At 40.1% G+C, this 18570-nt stretch overlaps 1 protein-coding gene across 6 annotated transcripts in view; it reads right to left on the bottom strand.

The window, feature by feature from the left end:
* FGD5 (FYVE, RhoGEF and PH domain containing 5) overlaps positions 1-18570 on the bottom strand; it is a 100485-nt gene that overhangs the window by 14515 nt on the left and 67400 nt on the right. For all 6 annotated transcript variants that reach the window (XM_035546624.2, XM_050712676.1, XM_050712673.1 and 3 more), the window contains exons 10-14: positions 18107-18165; positions 10136-10207; positions 8402-8470; positions 2040-2123; positions 371-450 (exon numbers count right to left, since the gene is read on the bottom strand). In XM_035546624.2, the coding sequence (XP_035402517.1) occupies positions 371-450; positions 2040-2123; positions 8402-8470; positions 10136-10207; positions 18107-18165 (364 nt within the window). The remainder of the gene's footprint in view (positions 1-370; positions 451-2039; positions 2124-8401; positions 8471-10135; positions 10208-18106; positions 18166-18570) is intronic.

The raw sequence follows: 18570 nt of genomic DNA, 5'->3' as shown, positions 1-18570 counted from the left end.
AAAAAGTGTAATTGTGAAAGGGAAGGATAACATGCTCATGGTGTTACAAGGAAAGAGCGTGAGAGGTCAATGGAAAATCCCCAGGCTTCTTAGTAAGATTTTCTTCTCTTTCCTCTCTCTTTAAAATGTTTTCAAAAGCTAAGTTCTAATCATTACTCAATATACGAGTTGAATTAGCTACAGTTTATGAGCTTTGCATTTATATCTTCATTGTGTAATTAAGCGCTCAGCCATTGTCTGTCACAACAGCACAGACTGAAACCAGTTAGAAGAGAATGAGAGACTAATTAAGGCTTAAATTTTGGTTAGATTAACCCAGAGATACAACTAGAATGTAACACCTTTTGCCATGGCAGTCTGGGGACAGTACCTTGCTGACAGCGTCAGGCAATATTCATCATATTCAATCTTCAGGACGTTTTGGGCTTTTTCTGTCACAGGGCGGCTGACCTAGAAACAAATGCCATGAACATAAAGGTGGAGTTAAACTGTCTATAACCAGTACACTGTACAATTCTCAATGCAAAGGGATCTTTGATTTCCCAGCCATCTGTTTCATACTTCAGTGCAAAGAAATGGGCTGGTAGGGTTTTCTGCCTATTCTGTTCCTGGTTTAATTGGGAATGCTTTCTATTTCAATATGGTGGTGGTGCAAAAGGGAAAAATAAAATCATTTAATCCAACTTGAAAGGTAAGGATAAAATATCAGTCAGGGTAGAATTTTAATATGACAGTCTTAGGAGATATTTAGTCTGACAAGTGTCAGAGTATTTTGGGAAGAAGCCTTGGCTGTTTCTGGAATGAATGGAAATAATTCTCTTCCTGACAGGTAGATCATATACAGAGAAGTGCTTTAGATCAGTGAATGCCTGCCTGGAGCCAGGCTCTTTAAGAACAAAAAATACTTAAAAGCTACAGCTCAGATAAAATTCCTGCCATGTAGTGTATTAGTCATCTACTAACAGCAACAGGCACTTAAGAGAAACATAGCTTCATGGTATTGGAACTATTATGCTAATGACTCAGTGTTTCAAATGTACTAACAAGTACCTGTTCTGCAATTCCTTTCTACTTAGTGGTGGTACTTTTTGGCAATTCCTATGTCAGATGGGAACTCATAGTTAATTTTAGACTATGAGGTCTTTAGGGTGATTAGCTTTCCACCTTTTCATAAAACCCTAATACACCTTGTATCATTCTGCTGAAATTCATTATTAGTAATTCACGTCTTGCTTGTTTCCTAGAGCACCAAGCTCCTGGCTTGCCACTTGAAGTCTTCTTTCATAAAAATACAACTTGGCATATTGGCCATAGAACAGTTAGGAAGGTTCCTGGTGGGTGGTATGTAATGGCCAGCTAGGTCAGAGCCAAAAACCATTCCAGCCCAAAATCTCCTGTTGCACAGGTACCAGTACCATCTGATGCCTAGGGAAAGACCGTAAGAACAGGACAATTGTATCCAGTTTCTGCAATCTGCAGTTAAGGAATTTACTGAACAAGAGATTATCTCCGTATCATTGCATGTAATAGCACCCAATACACCATTTCCCCATGAAGTTTTAGAATCCAGTAACATTTTTGATGAAGACTGTCAAAGGTCACATAAAAACCAGGCAAATGAAAGCTTATGTAAATTCTAAGTGGCATGGGTTTAAAATCTGGTAGCCTAAGTCCTAGTTAATGTGTTGTAGGGAACAACTGCATTGTCTGGAGACATGAGGAGGGGAATGGACAAAATAGGATAATAAATCTTTTCTGTCTCCAGTTTCACGATCAGATAGTAAATCTGATTTTGGCTTGCATTATTCATTACAAGCCTGAGTAAGGCTGTCATACTAAACCACAACCTTATAGATAATGTTATGTTTATATTATTTTTCCTTCTATCTCCTGGAAGAGGCAATGAATGGAATCCCCTGATAGCAGGTCCATTCCTTCTCTCCCCTTGCCATGAACTGGAAATGAGACATAAACCAGCAAAGCACTAACTGCTCACTGTACAACTTTGATTCTAGCCTATAATACAGATAAGGCATTACCTTCATGCCTGACACAGCCAATGTGTTTTTCAGTCGGTATTTGCCATCCTTCTGGGGATATGTGTACAGCAGAACATCATTCATCTACATGAAGAGAAAGACAAAATCAATAATTTGCAATACGGTTTGCAGGCCTGACTATTACTCCTGGGGGGATACCCAGAACAAGCGGTAACTTGATGAACTGTCAGGATTGTTGCTACAGACAAGCCCAAGCTGCACAGCTTAGGTCAAGACCTGCATTTACAGAGAGCTCTGGGGAGTCTGGATCCAGGACTTTGATTCCTTCCCATTTTTGAAGCTGCTAATGGCTAAGCAAGTAGATATTCAGCCCCCTTCTTATTCAGCTTGGGTGAAACAGATGCTTGTTTTAAGGGCAGTGCTGTGTTCAAGTTGGGAAGACAGGCTCTCCATTTATTACCTGGCAATACCAACTAACTGCCCAGGATGCTGCTGCTCTGACTCTGTCCCCCCGACAGCGAAGCTGTGGTGGGTAGGGCTGGGTTTCATGGACTTCTGTTTTCAGGGCAAAAAGGAAGTGGAGGTAGGAGAGTTGTCAAGGTCTGGAAGAATGATTCAGGGAGGAACGGTTTGGATATTTGAGAGAAGTAACCAGACTTCTCTGCTAGCAGAATTCTCCCAGACACACAACAACATTGCTGGGTCCATGGGCCACAGCAGAGACCATGGGATGGCAAAATTAGAAACATTTTTTTTAATTTTATGAGGAAAAAAACATCTGTAACTCAACACCCCAAATTTCTCCCTAGTTCTCACAGTTCTTGGCATGTTTATTAGACAGCTTCATACAGAATAGGATCAGATCTTCTCTGCTGTTTGCCTATCTTAATAGACATTATTGCAGCCTTTTGCCTCTGTGCCAGCAAACAAATAAATGAAACAGTGGAACTGGACCTGGCAGGTCTTTGCTGGCCTCTCCTTCCCATACTACCAGAAGGAAAAGCTGTGTCAGTGGGCCTCAACATTGCTAAGGTAACGCTTGCACGCTTGCATTCTCTGGTTTACTTGAATGAGCAGATCATGTTCTGTTGTTTTCTTTCTCTCACATCAATACCAATATGCATAAGTCGCAAGGCACAGGTAATACTGTGTGATGCCAGAGACAACGTGTCTTAAATGCAGAAATTCTGAAGAGAAGTTAAAAAGTAAACAGAAACCAGCTTCACTTGGATTCCTCTGTGGCAAGGACATTTTAAGGTAGCCAATTGGATGCTAATAATATTGCATTTTGGAAGGAAAACTATAATAAAGGGAGAGGCTAAGAAGAAGGAAGAAAACTAAAGAATCATTGAAAACTGAACACAGGATTCCCCCTTGTCTTGTGTTGGCAGCCTGTCCAACCAGGTTGTGAACATGACCCATTTATGTCGAATACATGTCATTTTTTAAATTTGGCAATAAAATAACATATCCTTTATGACTGGAATTGTCGGGGTCTTGCTATCACTGCCCGACTGCCTAAAACTGTTGTTGTGAGGTTTTCATTCACTTGCTTGTCTGAAAAAAAAATGGAAGTAGAGCCTTATGGATGTTTTCTTAGTAGGTCATAATTCAGCTTTCTTACAGAGCAGTAATAGTAGTTAAAGAAAAATGACATGGGATATATCTTTATCACCTTGAAGTTAACAGCAAAATTGCTGCCTTTGTTAGGGGTCATGAGCTAACTCATGGGTACCAGTTCATTAAGCAGCAAATCAAGTTTCCGTGCATTAGCTGCACATCTTTAAAATGCACATTGCCACTAATGTGGGGCAAAATACACTGGAGTGACTTTCTCTAAAACATCTTACCTCAAATTTTACTCTTTTTAAAATTGAATTGATTTTAATGAGTAAGATCAACTAATATTGTTGTGGAAAATTATGAAATATTTCATTCTAACATTTTGAAAAGGAAGTTTTATTTTTTGATTCAAATGGTGTTTTTATTTAGGATTTTATGTAAGTAAGTTAAAAGTAAAGGATGATAAGTGAAAGGGTTATATAGGCATCCCTAAGATTAAATAAACTATTTGATTTTCATCTATTATACATTGCTTAGTGGAGAAAAAAAAAAAGAAAGATTTGGTTCTCCATTATTTTTAGCAAAAAGACTCCCAAGCCACTGGCCATTGGCCACTCTAGGGTTCAGTTCTCTGTGGCCTTCTAGTAAGTTATAATTGATGTAAAATTTAAAGCTCTTTTAATATAACACTTTTAAACTGAGGGTATTAAAACATACTATCAAGTCAGAAAAGGCATCTCAGACTCTAGTCTCTGTCTAGTCTAAAGTGGAGTATTTACTCCTTTGCAACAAAACAATAGAATTTCCTTAGAACAGGGTGACAAATGGCTTGTCACTGTATTTTTGTGCCATTTGCTTACTGCTCCATAATTTACCTTCCCTGCTAACATTAGTCCAACCAGCTCAGTGACGCCTGCACAGTACTGACCACGTGATGATTCCTAGTTTAATTACAGCTATCCATAAACAGAAAATTCATCGCAACCTGCTGAACACTGAGCATCTACGAGGCTAAGCTAGGAAAACCTGAGCAAATGTAAACCTCACTGTAAAGCAGTTGTAGGTGCCAGTACTTTAGGCTTGTTTCAAACCACAAGAAAAGGTAACTAATTATGAGCACTAAGCCCAAGAAAGTGAAATCCTAAGAGAGATCTTTAGGATTCTGGTGTAATGTGCTACTGGGTTTCTTGGACAGAAAACCCCACTTAACTTGTTTATTTAAAAAGTTATGTGTTTCTTTACAAAGCAGCTCATCCTTTCATTACTGTTGATTAAGAAAGAAATCTTGGTGCCTACCATTGTCATGGCAGCTCAAATCAATATCCCAAGATTTTATTAAACATTAGTGATGACTTTGTTTTATAATTGCCCAGCAGAGGCTTTTTACCTCCTTCTGCTTTTTTGCACAGTATATTTTGCACGGGTAGGCTGTGATTCTAATTGCAATCTCACCAGCCACAGCTTGTCACAATGAAATTATGACAAATATTTCAAAGCTTGCTAGGCAAAGCACGCAGATTTTCATGAAGATAGGGTTTGCACTCGCTGCTGTCTCCTTTGCCACGTCTACACTGGAGACCTGAGTGGTGGCTATATGAATGGTATACACAGAACTAGCTTGAGTACCTGGGGCTCACGCATCCTCCTGCTTCATGCTGCACACTGTTCCCTGTGAGGAATGTGATACAATCCGATCTTGCAGCCCCTCAGGAATCTGTGGCGAAAGAGCTTGACAGCCACAACCCCCAAGCAGTTCCCAGAAGTTCTTGGGTTTTACACACTTTGTCTTTGCCAGAAAAGTTTTGGAACAGCTGGGATTCCCAAACTGTATACATATTGCTACAGGAGCAAATACTCCTTTTCTGCACTACCACACGCACACACAGTCCTCAAAACATAACACAAAAGGGATATTTATGCTCTTTTCTTTTTTCTCTTAATGCTTTTTTTTTTTTCTCCTTCTTTTTATAATTACCTCTGTTGTAATGGGAACCCAGTAGAATTAGATGTCAGACCAAATTGTCTAATTTATGGTGTTCAAATTTAATGATCCAAACAAGCCTATGCCATGCTGAATGGCTGGTACCTGTATGTAGTGCACTTTGTGTCTAAAAGCTCCTACCATGTTTGTTTTTTTCTGAATATTTTAAATGATAGTTCATTGTGAACCCTGTGCTGCTTAATTCAAGTGTTAAACATCCTCTGAGTGTCAGTGGAGCAGCCTGAACGTGTGGTGGGGCTGCATTTTCCAGGCTCTGACTCAGAAACCTCCCCTATGCTCCAGCCCTGCTGGCTAGCGCATTAGACAATCTCCCATTTGATAGCAGCTTCCCACACCCCACTTGCAGCACAAGCTGTCTTTGTAGAGGAATTCTTGGAAGGGTGAGATAAGAGACAGTGTCTGAGTTGCAAAGTTCTGTGGCTGGGGGGCAGTCAGGGGCCTGCCAGCATCAGCAGCCCCATACTGCACTGCAAAGAGGCCTCAACATCCTTGTAAACAGAGACTGGACTCAGGAAACAGGCGCCCAGCAAAGCTCACCAAACATCCTGCCAGGAAACACCACATTCAACAATATCATCAGCCTGCACAAAACAGTCAGCTCAAGTAAACTTGTGATACACACGGTGTACACCTCAAAAGCCCCTAAACGCATGTGCTACACACCCATGCATATAGGACCTGTGCACAGATATACAACTCATATATTCAGAGCAGAAGTTTGCATACCACCAATGCACAACCTGAATGCAAAGGCCAAAGAAGAGTTTGGCACACACCCAATTTTTATGGTACATTCTAACTACAACTTTAGTTGGATGGGCTCATCTCCTGAGATGTTTAGGGGCTAAATTCTCAGACTTATCCTTCAATGTATACTCTTCTGCTGAAATTTTCTCCTGGTCTTGGGCTTGACTCAGCTATAGACAAAGTTCATTACAAAGAACTTCAGAAAACGTTGTTAATGTAAAAATGTTTTGGATAGCTAAGGTAAACACTTATTTCATCCAGATCTAAACCAAACCACACCTGTACTTATGCACATCTGATAATCTTTTGGAGTGGCAACTGAAGCATCATAAAACTATATATATATAATTAAAAAACAACAACAACAGAAAAACAGTGTGAAAGTTTTTTGATAAATACTTCAGGGTAAATTCTTATCCTACCCGTATTTTACCAGGTCTTCAAAGGATTTAGATACGGTCCTTAGAATATGAAGGATTTAAACAAATGTAGGTTTTAAGAGACAATATTTAGAGGGTTATTCTAGTCTTGGAGGTTTGTGTGTGTTTTTCTTTCCCTTGGACATCTGAATCAAGACAGCACATGGGTTAGGCTAGATGTACTGGCAAAGGGAAGGGTATGTTCATGCAGATCTTAGCTGTTACAAAAAGGTGTCAGCAGTGATGGATGGTGGGGGCCTTAAGACTGCTGTAGCAAAGGTGCTACATGCAAAGATGGAGTATGTTGGTAGAGTTGTGCAGTAGTTATCTTAATGTATTCATAGACTGAATAGTCCATTAAACACTTGAGTGGTGGTGGCATAACAGAGACTTCACAGTGTTAGGAGATAATGCAAACCCATTCAGATGTTAATGCAGGAATTACCACATTCCACACTGGTTCTGTTTCCTGCATTTTCACCATCCTGCTCATGTACAAGTAGAAAATGTTAATAAGAGGAAAAAATAAGAAGAATTAATGGCAAAATGTATGCCTTCTATAATAAACCATCTCTCCTTCTCACAATGATCCCAGGGTGAAACGCTGTCAGCACTTACAGAGGCCACAGCAAGTATGTATTCCAGACATGTAACCCCCTTATTTTAAAAGGAAGTCTGCAAACAAGTACTTTGATGTTAATTCCAGCAGTAAGGCTCAGTACTTTATGGTGCTTTTCTAGGGAGGAGATTCTAAAATCTCTAAAATTCTAAAGAATTTTTCAAACGTTAACAGGTAAGCATCACAAAATCCTATGACAGGCAAATATTATTTTCCCCTTCATACAGATAAAAGCATAAAAATAACTGTGGTTATACAATAAGCTACCTGCAAAGTTGAGAACAATGCTCAGGAGCATGGAGTCTCAATGTAGTGTATACAGCCCAATGTAGTGTATAAAGTAAAACAGAAAACATGGGTGTTAACAGCAGATCTCCAAAATGGTGGGTTTTCATCTCTTTTGATTTGTGAATACTTAAAATTTTCCAGTAACTGATAACTGGTTAATTTTTCTTAACTATCTTAGAAGAATTTTGCAAACCCTCATTGAAAACTGCTGCTTCAATCAACAGAGAACTGGAGATGTGTGTTCAGAGGGACTATACCTAGGTGGTGCACACAATTATCAGGTAATTGAAAAAGACATGGATATCAGGAGCTAAAACCCAGTCCTAGAGCTTCGAGGATACAAAACTCACCCAAAGACAGCTTTCCTAAACTTTACCAGTAGTGTTCTCTATTGGTTCTGATAAGATCTCCTAAGGCCTTAGAGGTAGATTTTTAAGTATGAGGCTTAATTGTTGAAAGTATTCCTCCCAAGCAACTTGGAAACCTGCACTCTCCTTTGCAGAATTATGGCCTAGTCAAGGCTGAATGGAGCTGTGGTACAAATGGAGGGCTGCACAGCACTTATTCTTATATGCAGGGCATACGAGTACATGTGTGAAAGAGGCTACAGTCTTCTGTGTCCTGTTAGCAACAGAAACCCACTTACCACATCACTGCTTAGAATTAAATGACTCGCAGCCCTGAAATTTCTTCCCTGGTTTACAGATGTGTAAGCACAGGAGAAGATATGAAAGAGATAGTAAAAATACGGAAGAAATCCTACCAAGAACAAATGCCGAGGGTGCTTGTTTTTCCCAGAGACTTTCATCAGTGTTCCCTCTTTCACAAAGACCTAAAAGGAAAAAAAAAAAACACAAAAAAACCTTGTAATCCTGAGACTGCATTCTGAAACTTACTGAGAAAAGAGAACATTCCTCATGTAGAAGGAGACACTCTTAACTGCTTTCATCAGCATAGTAACGGATGGATACCTCAACATCTGCTTCTAGCCTGACTTTATGGCTTGCATTTGTATCAGTACTGAATGGCTCGGAAACCCATGTGTCAGACACCAGGCAGTACTCAGCCCACTGCATCTGCACCATGGACTGCAAGGAGACTGTCACAGATTTCAAAAGTAACATTTAATGGGCTTCAGAAAAGAACTCATCCTCTGATTATGAAAAATAGACGAACCAAAAAGAAATGCTGAAACCTTTTCACATACATACTATGCCTACACTAAACCTGTGTGTATTTGCAAGCATAATACCTCGTCTGTCCATATTGTTACTATGTGTGTAAACAGGACTGTACATGTAACCAGCTAAAACAGCATACTCAAACTTAATTTCAATAACATTTGAAAAGGTCTAAAATAATTAAAGCAGCAGTGGGCTTACAGACATCTACTCTTTTCTAATGGAGAGCAGGATCTGGTGTAATTTTCTACTCTAGAACTGCACTGAGGTTTGCAGAATTTATTAATTCTCTACTTGACAAGGACAAGTGAGGATACTGATGTTGGAGAAAAAATAAGAGGATCACTGCAATGTTTGGTTGATGAGGATTCACATACTAGGAGTATGCATGCCTTGAAAATTTCTTCATGAGCTTTGTTAAGGACAGTAGTGGGCTGAAGGGGAATTTAGGGTTGCAGAACTCTAGAAATAAATCTTTTCAAGTGTAGTGGCAGGCTGGGCCTGAGAAAACTGGAAAGGTTGGAAAGAAAGGAGGATAAATTTGTATTTGGTGTGAATGGCAAGACACAGCTATATACTTTCCCACTTTCTGTTCGTGTGTTGCTTAGACGTGATGTCTTGCATTAAAAGTTGCAAGTTTAGGCTGGGAATTAGGAGATTTCTTCTCAGAAAGAGCAGTCAGGCATTGGAACAGGTTGCCCAGGGAGGTGGTGGAGTCACCGTCCCTGGGGGTGTTCAAGGCTGGACCCGGTGCTTAGAGACATGGTTTAGTGGGTGACATTGGTGGTAGGGGGATGGTTGGACCAGATGATCATGGAGGTCTTTTCCAACCTTAATGATTCTGTGATTCTATGAAAAGCACCACTGCAAAATGGTAAGAATAGAAAATTGAAAATAGGTAATTTCCCCTGATTTAGGGATCTAACCTACCCAAAAAAATTTGAGCCTTTCCAGGTTGTAAGCAATTTCTGCTCGTATTTCAAACCTTTCAACAAGAATATGTAAGAAGGAAAACAGCAGCTCCTCCAAAACACGCGACATGGGGTGACTGAGGACAGCTGGAGTGAAAAATCAAATGGCCGCTCTGTGTAAAAACAGCTTATGCCTGTCTTTGCAAGTGCAAGGCTCTCAGCATGCAGTGCTCCTGAACACTACCAGAGTGATGGCTTTTTACATAAACCAGTGCTACAACTCTTATCACAGCGGGTCAGTAAACAACACCTGTAGACATCTGAAATCTGGCCATCCACAGAGGCAGAGATAAAGCTGGCCGGAAACAATGTCCTTATCAGCATAGGTCTGCCTGCAGTACTCACCCTTCCTGGCTGGAGGAGGCCCCTCTGCCCCCTCACACTGTACTCAATGTGTACCAGCTTCTGCAGGTTTTCCTAAGAGAGAGAAACAACATTTAGGAGACCACATGGTGATTGCTTTTAGAAAAGCAGGCAAACCCTCCTCACCATTTTATTTCTCAAATACATTAAAGTGATATTACAGAACTGGGTTTCAGAGAGAATTGAGCTCATGGAATCTAGGTGCAGAAAGTCTTCTTCCAGCCTCATAAGCTTTATGAAACCTCATCACCTGCATTCACATCTGCTGTGGCCTTCTACACTCCTGTCACCTTTGATACTTCTTTAACACTTCCTCTGTACCTCAGCTCACTTTCAAAAGAGCCTGCTTACTCCATGCAGTATTTATACATTGGTCTCTTTGCTGACTTTCTTTCTCTTGCAACCAGTAAACTGGAAACAGAGACAAAGTATAATATCTGCTCCAAAGGCTTGTTCATTAGTGGCATGACATAGATAATCCAAAGCATGATTTGATACAAGAAGATCATTGCTAGGATTATCTGGAGGTTTATATTCTGTGCTAACGGATTAGTGACTTTGCACTAGGGAATCTGGAAGCTTAACTAGTAAGCAGGCAATACAGTTGCATCTCTTTTTTGATGCTTTGCAAAGATCAGGAAGCCCGTTATCAAACTCTGATGCTACTAACTCAATTGCCTACTTGACTTGAGAGCACAGACAGTGGGCACTGGCATGTGGCATGAATTTATCTATAAAGACGGTAAATAAATTTAATCTAACTAAGCTTCTGCTCTCATAAAAAGATGGTATTGGATAGAAGAGGGGTCTGTATCTATGAAATATTGGTAGTCTTTTCAAATCTCCTTCCACTTAGTAGTTAATGCTGCTAAAACCCATGCTTGTACATAGGATTCGGCTGTGGTTTTATCTAGTCCAGAGAGTAGAATGGGCTGCACTGCAGCAATCACTAGAATATGTCTAAAAGTTATGTCTCTCTTGTCTGAGTTAGCCATTGTGTCCTAAATCCTCAGTTACATACACAGAAAAACTACAGACTAAGGACCACATTTGATATACCTTCATTACCTGGAAGCCCTTGACAACTGTTTTCTGCTATGGCAGATAATAGTTTGTTTACCTGTGCTCCATTGACTGTCCTTAAGCTATCCCTGGGCTTAGTTAGCCTCTATAGATTGAACAATGTAATCAAGGATATATCTGCCTGATTGATACAAATCAGTGGTGTCTATAGAATCAGCTAATTAAGAAAGCTATCACAGATAACAGAAGGAGCATGTCCATATCAGCATGATGGTCTGTCAAGGCTAATATATGCTGGATTTCATTTATCAATTAATGTAGCTATCTCAGCTTGCTTTTTGAGATAAGCCTGAAATGCCCGTGTATGTTACTGCTCTGAAGAAATATTACACTTGTTAAATATGATATTAGGTTCAGAAACCACATACCAAACACATCGAAACACCTACAAGCCTTGAGTAGCTCAGGGCTGCATTGTGACCATGCAATATAACTGGCAGTTGACACACTTTCAACACTTTCAGCCATCAAGTATCTCTTTTGCAATGCAGAAACTAACAAATGGAATATTTCAGGTCACTTCAAAAATAATATAGGCTAGCAAAATGGAAACAATATATAAATTAACAGAGCACAGGAAACACCAGGGATCATAGGACAGCTGACATTTGCAAAAGAAGATTGCAAAGGACTTTCCCATAACTAAAGGGTATTTTAGCCCTTGCAAAACTTGTCAAATTGACAACTGCCATAATGGAGCCCCATTCTTCATAGAATGGTTTGGGTTGGAAAGGACCTTAAAGATCATCTAATTCCAAACCCCCTTCCATGGGCAGAGACACCTCCTACCACACCAGGTTGCTCAAAGCCCCAGGCAGCCTTCCCTTGGACACTTCCAGGGATGGGGCATCCACAGCTCCTCTGGGCAGCCTATGCCAGTGCCTCAGAAACTCTGATTAAAGAATTTCTTCCTAATATCTAATCTAAGTCTACTCTCTCTTAGTTTAAAGCTGTTGCCCCTTGTCCTATCACCACATTCCCTGACAAAGAGTTCATCCCCAGCTTTCCTGCAGCTCTCTTTAGGCACTGCAAGGCCGCTCACTGTAAGGTCTCCCTGTAGCCTTCTCTTCTCCAGGTTGAACAATCCCAACTTCCTCAGCCTGTCTTCACAGGAGAGGTGCTCCAGCATCTTGATCATCTTTGTGGTCCTCCTCTGGATTCGTTTTAATAGCTCCATGTTCTTCTTGTGCTGGGGGCCCCAGAGCTGAACGCAGTGCTCCTGGTGGGTGTCACAAGAGCAGAGGGACAGAATCCCCTCCCTTGCCCTGCTGGCCATGCTGCTTTTGATGCAGCCCAGGGTATGGTTGGCTTTCTGGGCTACAAGTGCACATTGCTGCCTCATGCTGAGCTTCTCATCCACCAACACCCCCAGGTCCTTCTCCTCAGGGCTGCTTTCAATCCATTCTCCACCCAGTATGTATTTGTGCTTGGGATTACCCCAACCCAGATGCAGGACCTTGCACGTGGCCTTGTTTGAATCTCATTAAGTTCATACAGGCCAACCTCTCAAGCCTGTCCAGGGTCCTCTAGGTGGCATCCCTTCCCTCACAGGTTGGTGTTGTCAGCAAACTTGCTGAGGGCACACTCAACCCCACTTCATATCCAGAAAAAGCAGTGCCTTCTTGTGAGCACACTCCTGGCAAGTGTTAGTACTACTCATTGGGGTTTCTATAAGAGTGAGGGGAGAACTCAGTTGCTGCAGATCAAACACACCGCAGCTTCTCTTAGGACTTCTGGTAGAGGTGCCTGTAATAATGATGGCTTTTGCAATATAGACACATGTTCACCAGGAAATGGACAGAGATTTATCAAACTCATTTCCTGTAGGAAGTCAAATGACCATCACATCTGAAGGACTGTGATTTATCCGGAAATGTAGGAAGCTGAGGAGGACATAGTTTTCTTATGGTTCCCTAAAAAACTCTTTATATAGTTTTCTTCACTTTGCTCAAAACTCTTATCAGCCTCCTTTCAAATACCCTTCACAAGCGATGATTCAAAAATGAAGACAAAGCTCCACCCACTTAGTACTGAAGATGTGGGGTGACTGAAATCCTTCTCTAAACAGCTTAGCAGTGGACTGCAACTTCCATGTGGCAAGGTACATATTTTCATTGTGTCTATGAAGGGGCGCTGCATCCCCAAGAAATTCACCAGCTGTTAATAGCAACAATGATTTACAGCTCTCAGCATCTCAGGGCCTCTAACAGGTTCTAGAATTTCAGAGATTAATGCAAACCCTGTTTAGTTCAAGTAGTGAATGTCTCCTAGAGTTACAGATATACTTAGTACTATGTGGTGATGATATGTCTTATGCCTCATGCCTCTGTTTATACATCTATAAATTGCAAATAATATTTTTCTACTTGATAAAAATGCTATGGAGGTAGCTAATATAACAAGGTATCTGAAAATCCTGGTTTAATACTTCCAAGGGGAAAAATTGCTGTAGTGTTATTATAAAACAAAAAAGCTAATAATGAATCTTCGATATTCTGCAGAAAACATAGATAATAGTTCAGTGTTCCTGTCAGATTTTTGGACTGTAGTTTGATGAGTTAATAAATGGCAGCAGAAATCTTCCTCTTTCCATGTACATGTCAAATCTGAATTATTACCTAGAACATCAGCTGGGTATATGGCAAGTTATTAATGTTCTATATTGACTGACATTGTTCAGTTTGCTCTGTAATTAGAGTCGCTTTTTAAATTCTTTGCATTTTTGAAAATCTGAGAGAAAGAACAGAATTGCTGGTTATGGATTTTATGTATGGGATATTAATTCAGGAGGACAATCTCTGATTTAACAGAATACTGAATTATGATTCTCATGAACAGGCCTCTTCACAAAACCCACAGCATTCACACAGATGGGAAAAGAAATTTTATTTCATCTCTTCCAGGCCATAGCTTCAAAAAGAGCACATGTGCTCTGATGATATGATAAAAATGAAGTGTAAAAATCAATGTGGAATGTGTGATGATTTTTTTCCAACACAGTCATTATTAATAGCAATTATTATACAGTCTATTGCATCTGTAAAACTCAGAGGATATGGTGATGTTCTTCAAATGAAAGCATAAAATCATTGCACAGTAATGCAACACAGCAAATGTAAGTCTTTCCCTCAAAATATGGAAGAGCTACAAGCTAACCACTACCACTTCAAATGAAGCTGTATGTTCCTTAGCCATAGACATCAGGGAATCTCTATTTGTCCCTTTGACAACTTTTGCTTACTACCGAATTTCCTTCCTGCATGGCTTGTGAGGTGCCTAGAACAGAAGTAAGGAACAGAATTTAGGTAAAATCCAAAATTGGGATATTTGGTTTAAATCAAAGACCATGGTACATCAAAAACAGAATTCAAACTTTCATGACTATTTTCACCAGTAATATAACTCCATTGACTTCAGTGCAATATGCAATGGATATCTGATTTTGTCCACTTATGTAAACATGTAACTTCAGAAAAAAATATTCATACAAATCTTCCATGTATTTGAATAAAATTTAAAGAAGCTGAGGTGTCAGAAAAAGATGTGGAACTGATAGGAACTGAGTTCTTGCATTTCTCAGCCTCTAACATGGGTATCCCTTAAAGCTCTGAGATTACTGTGGAAACTTGTCCTGAGATCTCAGTTTTATGATGAACTATTTGTTATATTGGTACAAATAATTATTTATTTATTAATGGAAAGTACAATTGTAAATTCTTTCCCTGAGGAGACAGAAAATCAAATCCGTTGAAACCTTTGCTCAGTAAGTGCATGGTTTCAGAGTCAATCTGTAAAGTGGCCAGATTACGTTTCTTTTTATGTTAATATTTAAGCTTGTTAGACCACATCCTCCCTGTAATCTACATGTGTTCCTTTGACTTGGTAACAGTGTAGTGTTTATATAGTAATTAACTATTGATTATTGTTGAACATCTTGGAAACAGTCTGTATAAAACATCATTTCCATGCATCTTGCTTTTCTGCTATGCTTCTTTCTCTCTCCTTTCCTTCTTCACCATTTTGTTTGGCTGTAATGCAACTACCTTTTCATCTGCAAAAATTTCTCTGCCAACTTTTGTCCCCATCCTACCTACCAAAATGGCTGATGCCAAAATAGTTTGTACTGAGAGCTAAAGTGTCTTTAAATAAACTTGAGAGTAAATAACCAAAGAGATCAAGAGTAGCTAAGAGTTTACACTTATCAAAGGTGTTCATGCTGCCTGCTTGCTGAAGCAGAATGTGCTGCTTTGTTTACACACGGCTCACATTTGGAACTTTTCCGTAGCAATCAGGAGAAGTAAAAGAAGTGCTGTCTTTAAAAGGAAGGCTTGGAAGGTTTTAGATTGTCATGGAACCACATTAACACAGCAATTGGGCTGACATTACTGTGTGAAGGGGAAATGTGTTCTGAGCTACATGCAGCAGGACAGTGTGGGGTGAAGCCTGAAACAGAAAAGTGGAAATGGACTTAATGGACTTAAATCTAATCAGTAGGTCCAAGCTTTTTTGAAGTTTGCATTGAGTGATAATGTAGATCTGAAAAGAAATCTACTAGTTGGGCTTCATGTTGATCTGTGGTAATTTTGCCAAAGACTTCAGGAGAAGCAGGTTCAGAACCTTGATCTCAATTTCTAGCTATCAGAAGGGGAAAGAGGCAGATTCATGAAGACAGGTTTCCCTATTCAGGAAATAATAAATAGTTTTAACTACAACTTATCCCTTTCCGATACAAACATTACAAGATATTTTTTTTCCTGCCTCTGGCCATGAGGAGATCATCACTGAACTCGGTGCTCTAAAACAGCCTGTGAACACATGGGCAGCATTTATGACCTTGGCACACATATCAGAGACACGGATTTTAAACCTGCACAGCAGGGATGTTCAGATGTGAGCAGAAGTTGACATTCTTGGCTCTTGGGTTCATCTGCTGCAAGCAGATGCTTCTACTTCTCTGAACAGAGCATGAAAGCTTCAGTTTTAAAAGTTGAAGGGCACCCTGGATTTTGAGACTCTTTCATTTTTACCTCCTGAGCTGCTGCAAAGAACATCCTTCATCGAGTTGACCTACTACATTTTTACCTATGTCACGCAGTCTGAATTCACTGCCTCACCCAGTGCCTCCATTCCCCATACAGAAGGCAAAGGCATTAAAGGAAGCATGCTGAGCCAGAAGTGCTGGTATGTGGCCATGGTGGCCCCCCAGCATATGTCTTTCCCTATCAGTTCCTGTGCATTCATTCTTTCAACTTTAAAATCCTACCTGAAAACAAATTCTTACTAAGGTGGGTTGATATTTCATTGCATTTCTTCCCCTTGTTCACATTAATGCTTAGGTGTTTTTCCTCTTTGTCCCTTGGATTTTGTGTTTTGGTGTCTGAGTGATTATTAACTACCCTCTCTCTGCTCAGTAAATGAAATAATGAAGTGACTTGACTGCCAACTGTAATTAACCATAGGAAGGGTGTTTGCAAAGCCAGAGACCTCTAATTTAGCAAAGGCACAACAAAATCCCAGTGCAGGATGTTAAAGTCAGAAATGTTCAAGTGAGTAATAAAATGTGGACAGCTTCCCAAAAGATATGATGCATTCCCCATCACTTAGAATTGCTGTGACTCAATGCAATGACAAAATACTTAAGAGAGTCACCTTTTGAGAAAGAAATGCTTCAGTGTAACCGCTCATTATTGGGTGAAATGCAGGACGCCTGGAATTAGGTGCTTTGTTCTCTAACATGCATGCTGTTGAACACAAACCACATAATGGTTGACATCTTCCAGAGCAACTACATGTGCTGCTTGGCAATCAATCTAAATGCCTTGAAAAGAAGTGCTTGAAGATGGTAGTTTTGAAATTTCGGGCTCTACTATGACTGTCGCTCAACATTTCACAGACTATGAACGCTGTAGGTACTTTTCACTAACTACTTCAGCTGGATGCTAGGTCTGTGCAACTGAAATTGAAGTTCTGCAAACATTAACCTCAGGAGAGAATTTAGCTGCAGGTGTGGGTGGCTAGTATAACAAAATGAAAGACACTGCCTTTAGTTATGATATCATCTGGATGTCCACCAAGTTAGATTCCTCTGGATTCTTCTGCATCCTGTGTCTGACAATCTCTCTGCTGCCTCTATGCCTCCTAACACTGCTTCTTACTAATGTCAATAGCAAAACTCTTGTCACCTTACCTAAAAATCAGACCTAGATCCTTGGAAACAAATAGTCATAAGACTAGCTATGTGCAGACTATCTTTGCCTGTAAATTAGGACTCTAATATCATGCGAGAGGCATTAGTAAGTCACAGTGACCTTATTGGAACTGTTCATTTCTTTGGTGAACTATATAACTTATTTAGATATCTATATCTAAATTTAGATATGAGCTGTAACCTATGAAAGTCGTCGACAGTCTATTTGACTGTTTGAACATTTGCAAGACTATAAGCCCAGACCAATTCTTCTGAAGTAAAACGGGATTCCAGAATGGTAGAAAACTTACATAAATGAGCTCAGAATGTATCTTTGACAGCACATTTTTGATGTCTTCAGCATTTCATATCTAAAACCATCCCAGACTAGTAATAGAACCATGAAAATTCCCGTCTCTCACTTCATTGCACCATATGCCATTTCGGAAATCCTAAGAGGAAGAAAAACTTTGTGCTGCTAGCTACTGTGACTTACATCTTGTACAGCTGCACTAAAGGGCATAGACCTGCTCCATATTTGCAGTGCTCTAACCCAGACCTATATAAATTTTTGAGATTCACCCTGGAGGAGGTTTCAGAATTTAACAGATACAGATACATTTCATCAGATGTCCAGAAAAAACACTATTGATTAGGAGAGAGTGCATCATGATAGGACTCACCCCTTGGAGCATGCTCTCGTTGGCTCGGTCCGTGATTTCAGAAACAATGAATAAGGCAGCTGAGGGGTGAAGCAAAGCAAAGACCACAAATAATGTAAGAGAGGAGGAAAATAACCCCAATCCTTTCTGTTTACAAGGACATCTTTAATAAAAAAACAACCCCCCAGCAGCAGCAGCTTCTTAAATATTTTGGCACCACCAGGATGCAACTGCCCAGCAAATTTAGGACCCGGAAGAGTCATCCTGTTGTGCAAAGCTCTGCATCATGCTTGTGTTGACCAAGAGAGCTCGTGAGGTTCCTTTTAAGCACAAAATCTTTTTGTAATGTTTTCTAGTTGCAGATTTTTGACATTTGAAGCTTGTGGTAGAGAGAGATTCATGTAATCCTGCTTCAACCATCTAAAAGCATGGCAGTCAAGGTGGCTTGTTTCCCCTTACTACCAAGGGAGAGGACAGGCCATCCC

This window comes from Cygnus atratus, chromosome 10, assembly GCF_013377495.2.
Source record: "Cygnus atratus isolate AKBS03 ecotype Queensland, Australia chromosome 10, CAtr_DNAZoo_HiC_assembly, whole genome shotgun sequence".
Lineage (NCBI taxonomy): Eukaryota > Metazoa > Chordata > Aves > Anseriformes > Anatidae > Cygnus > Cygnus atratus.
The sequence above is the reverse complement of the archived record's forward strand: the minus strand, read 5'-3'. Positions and strand labels throughout refer to the sequence as shown.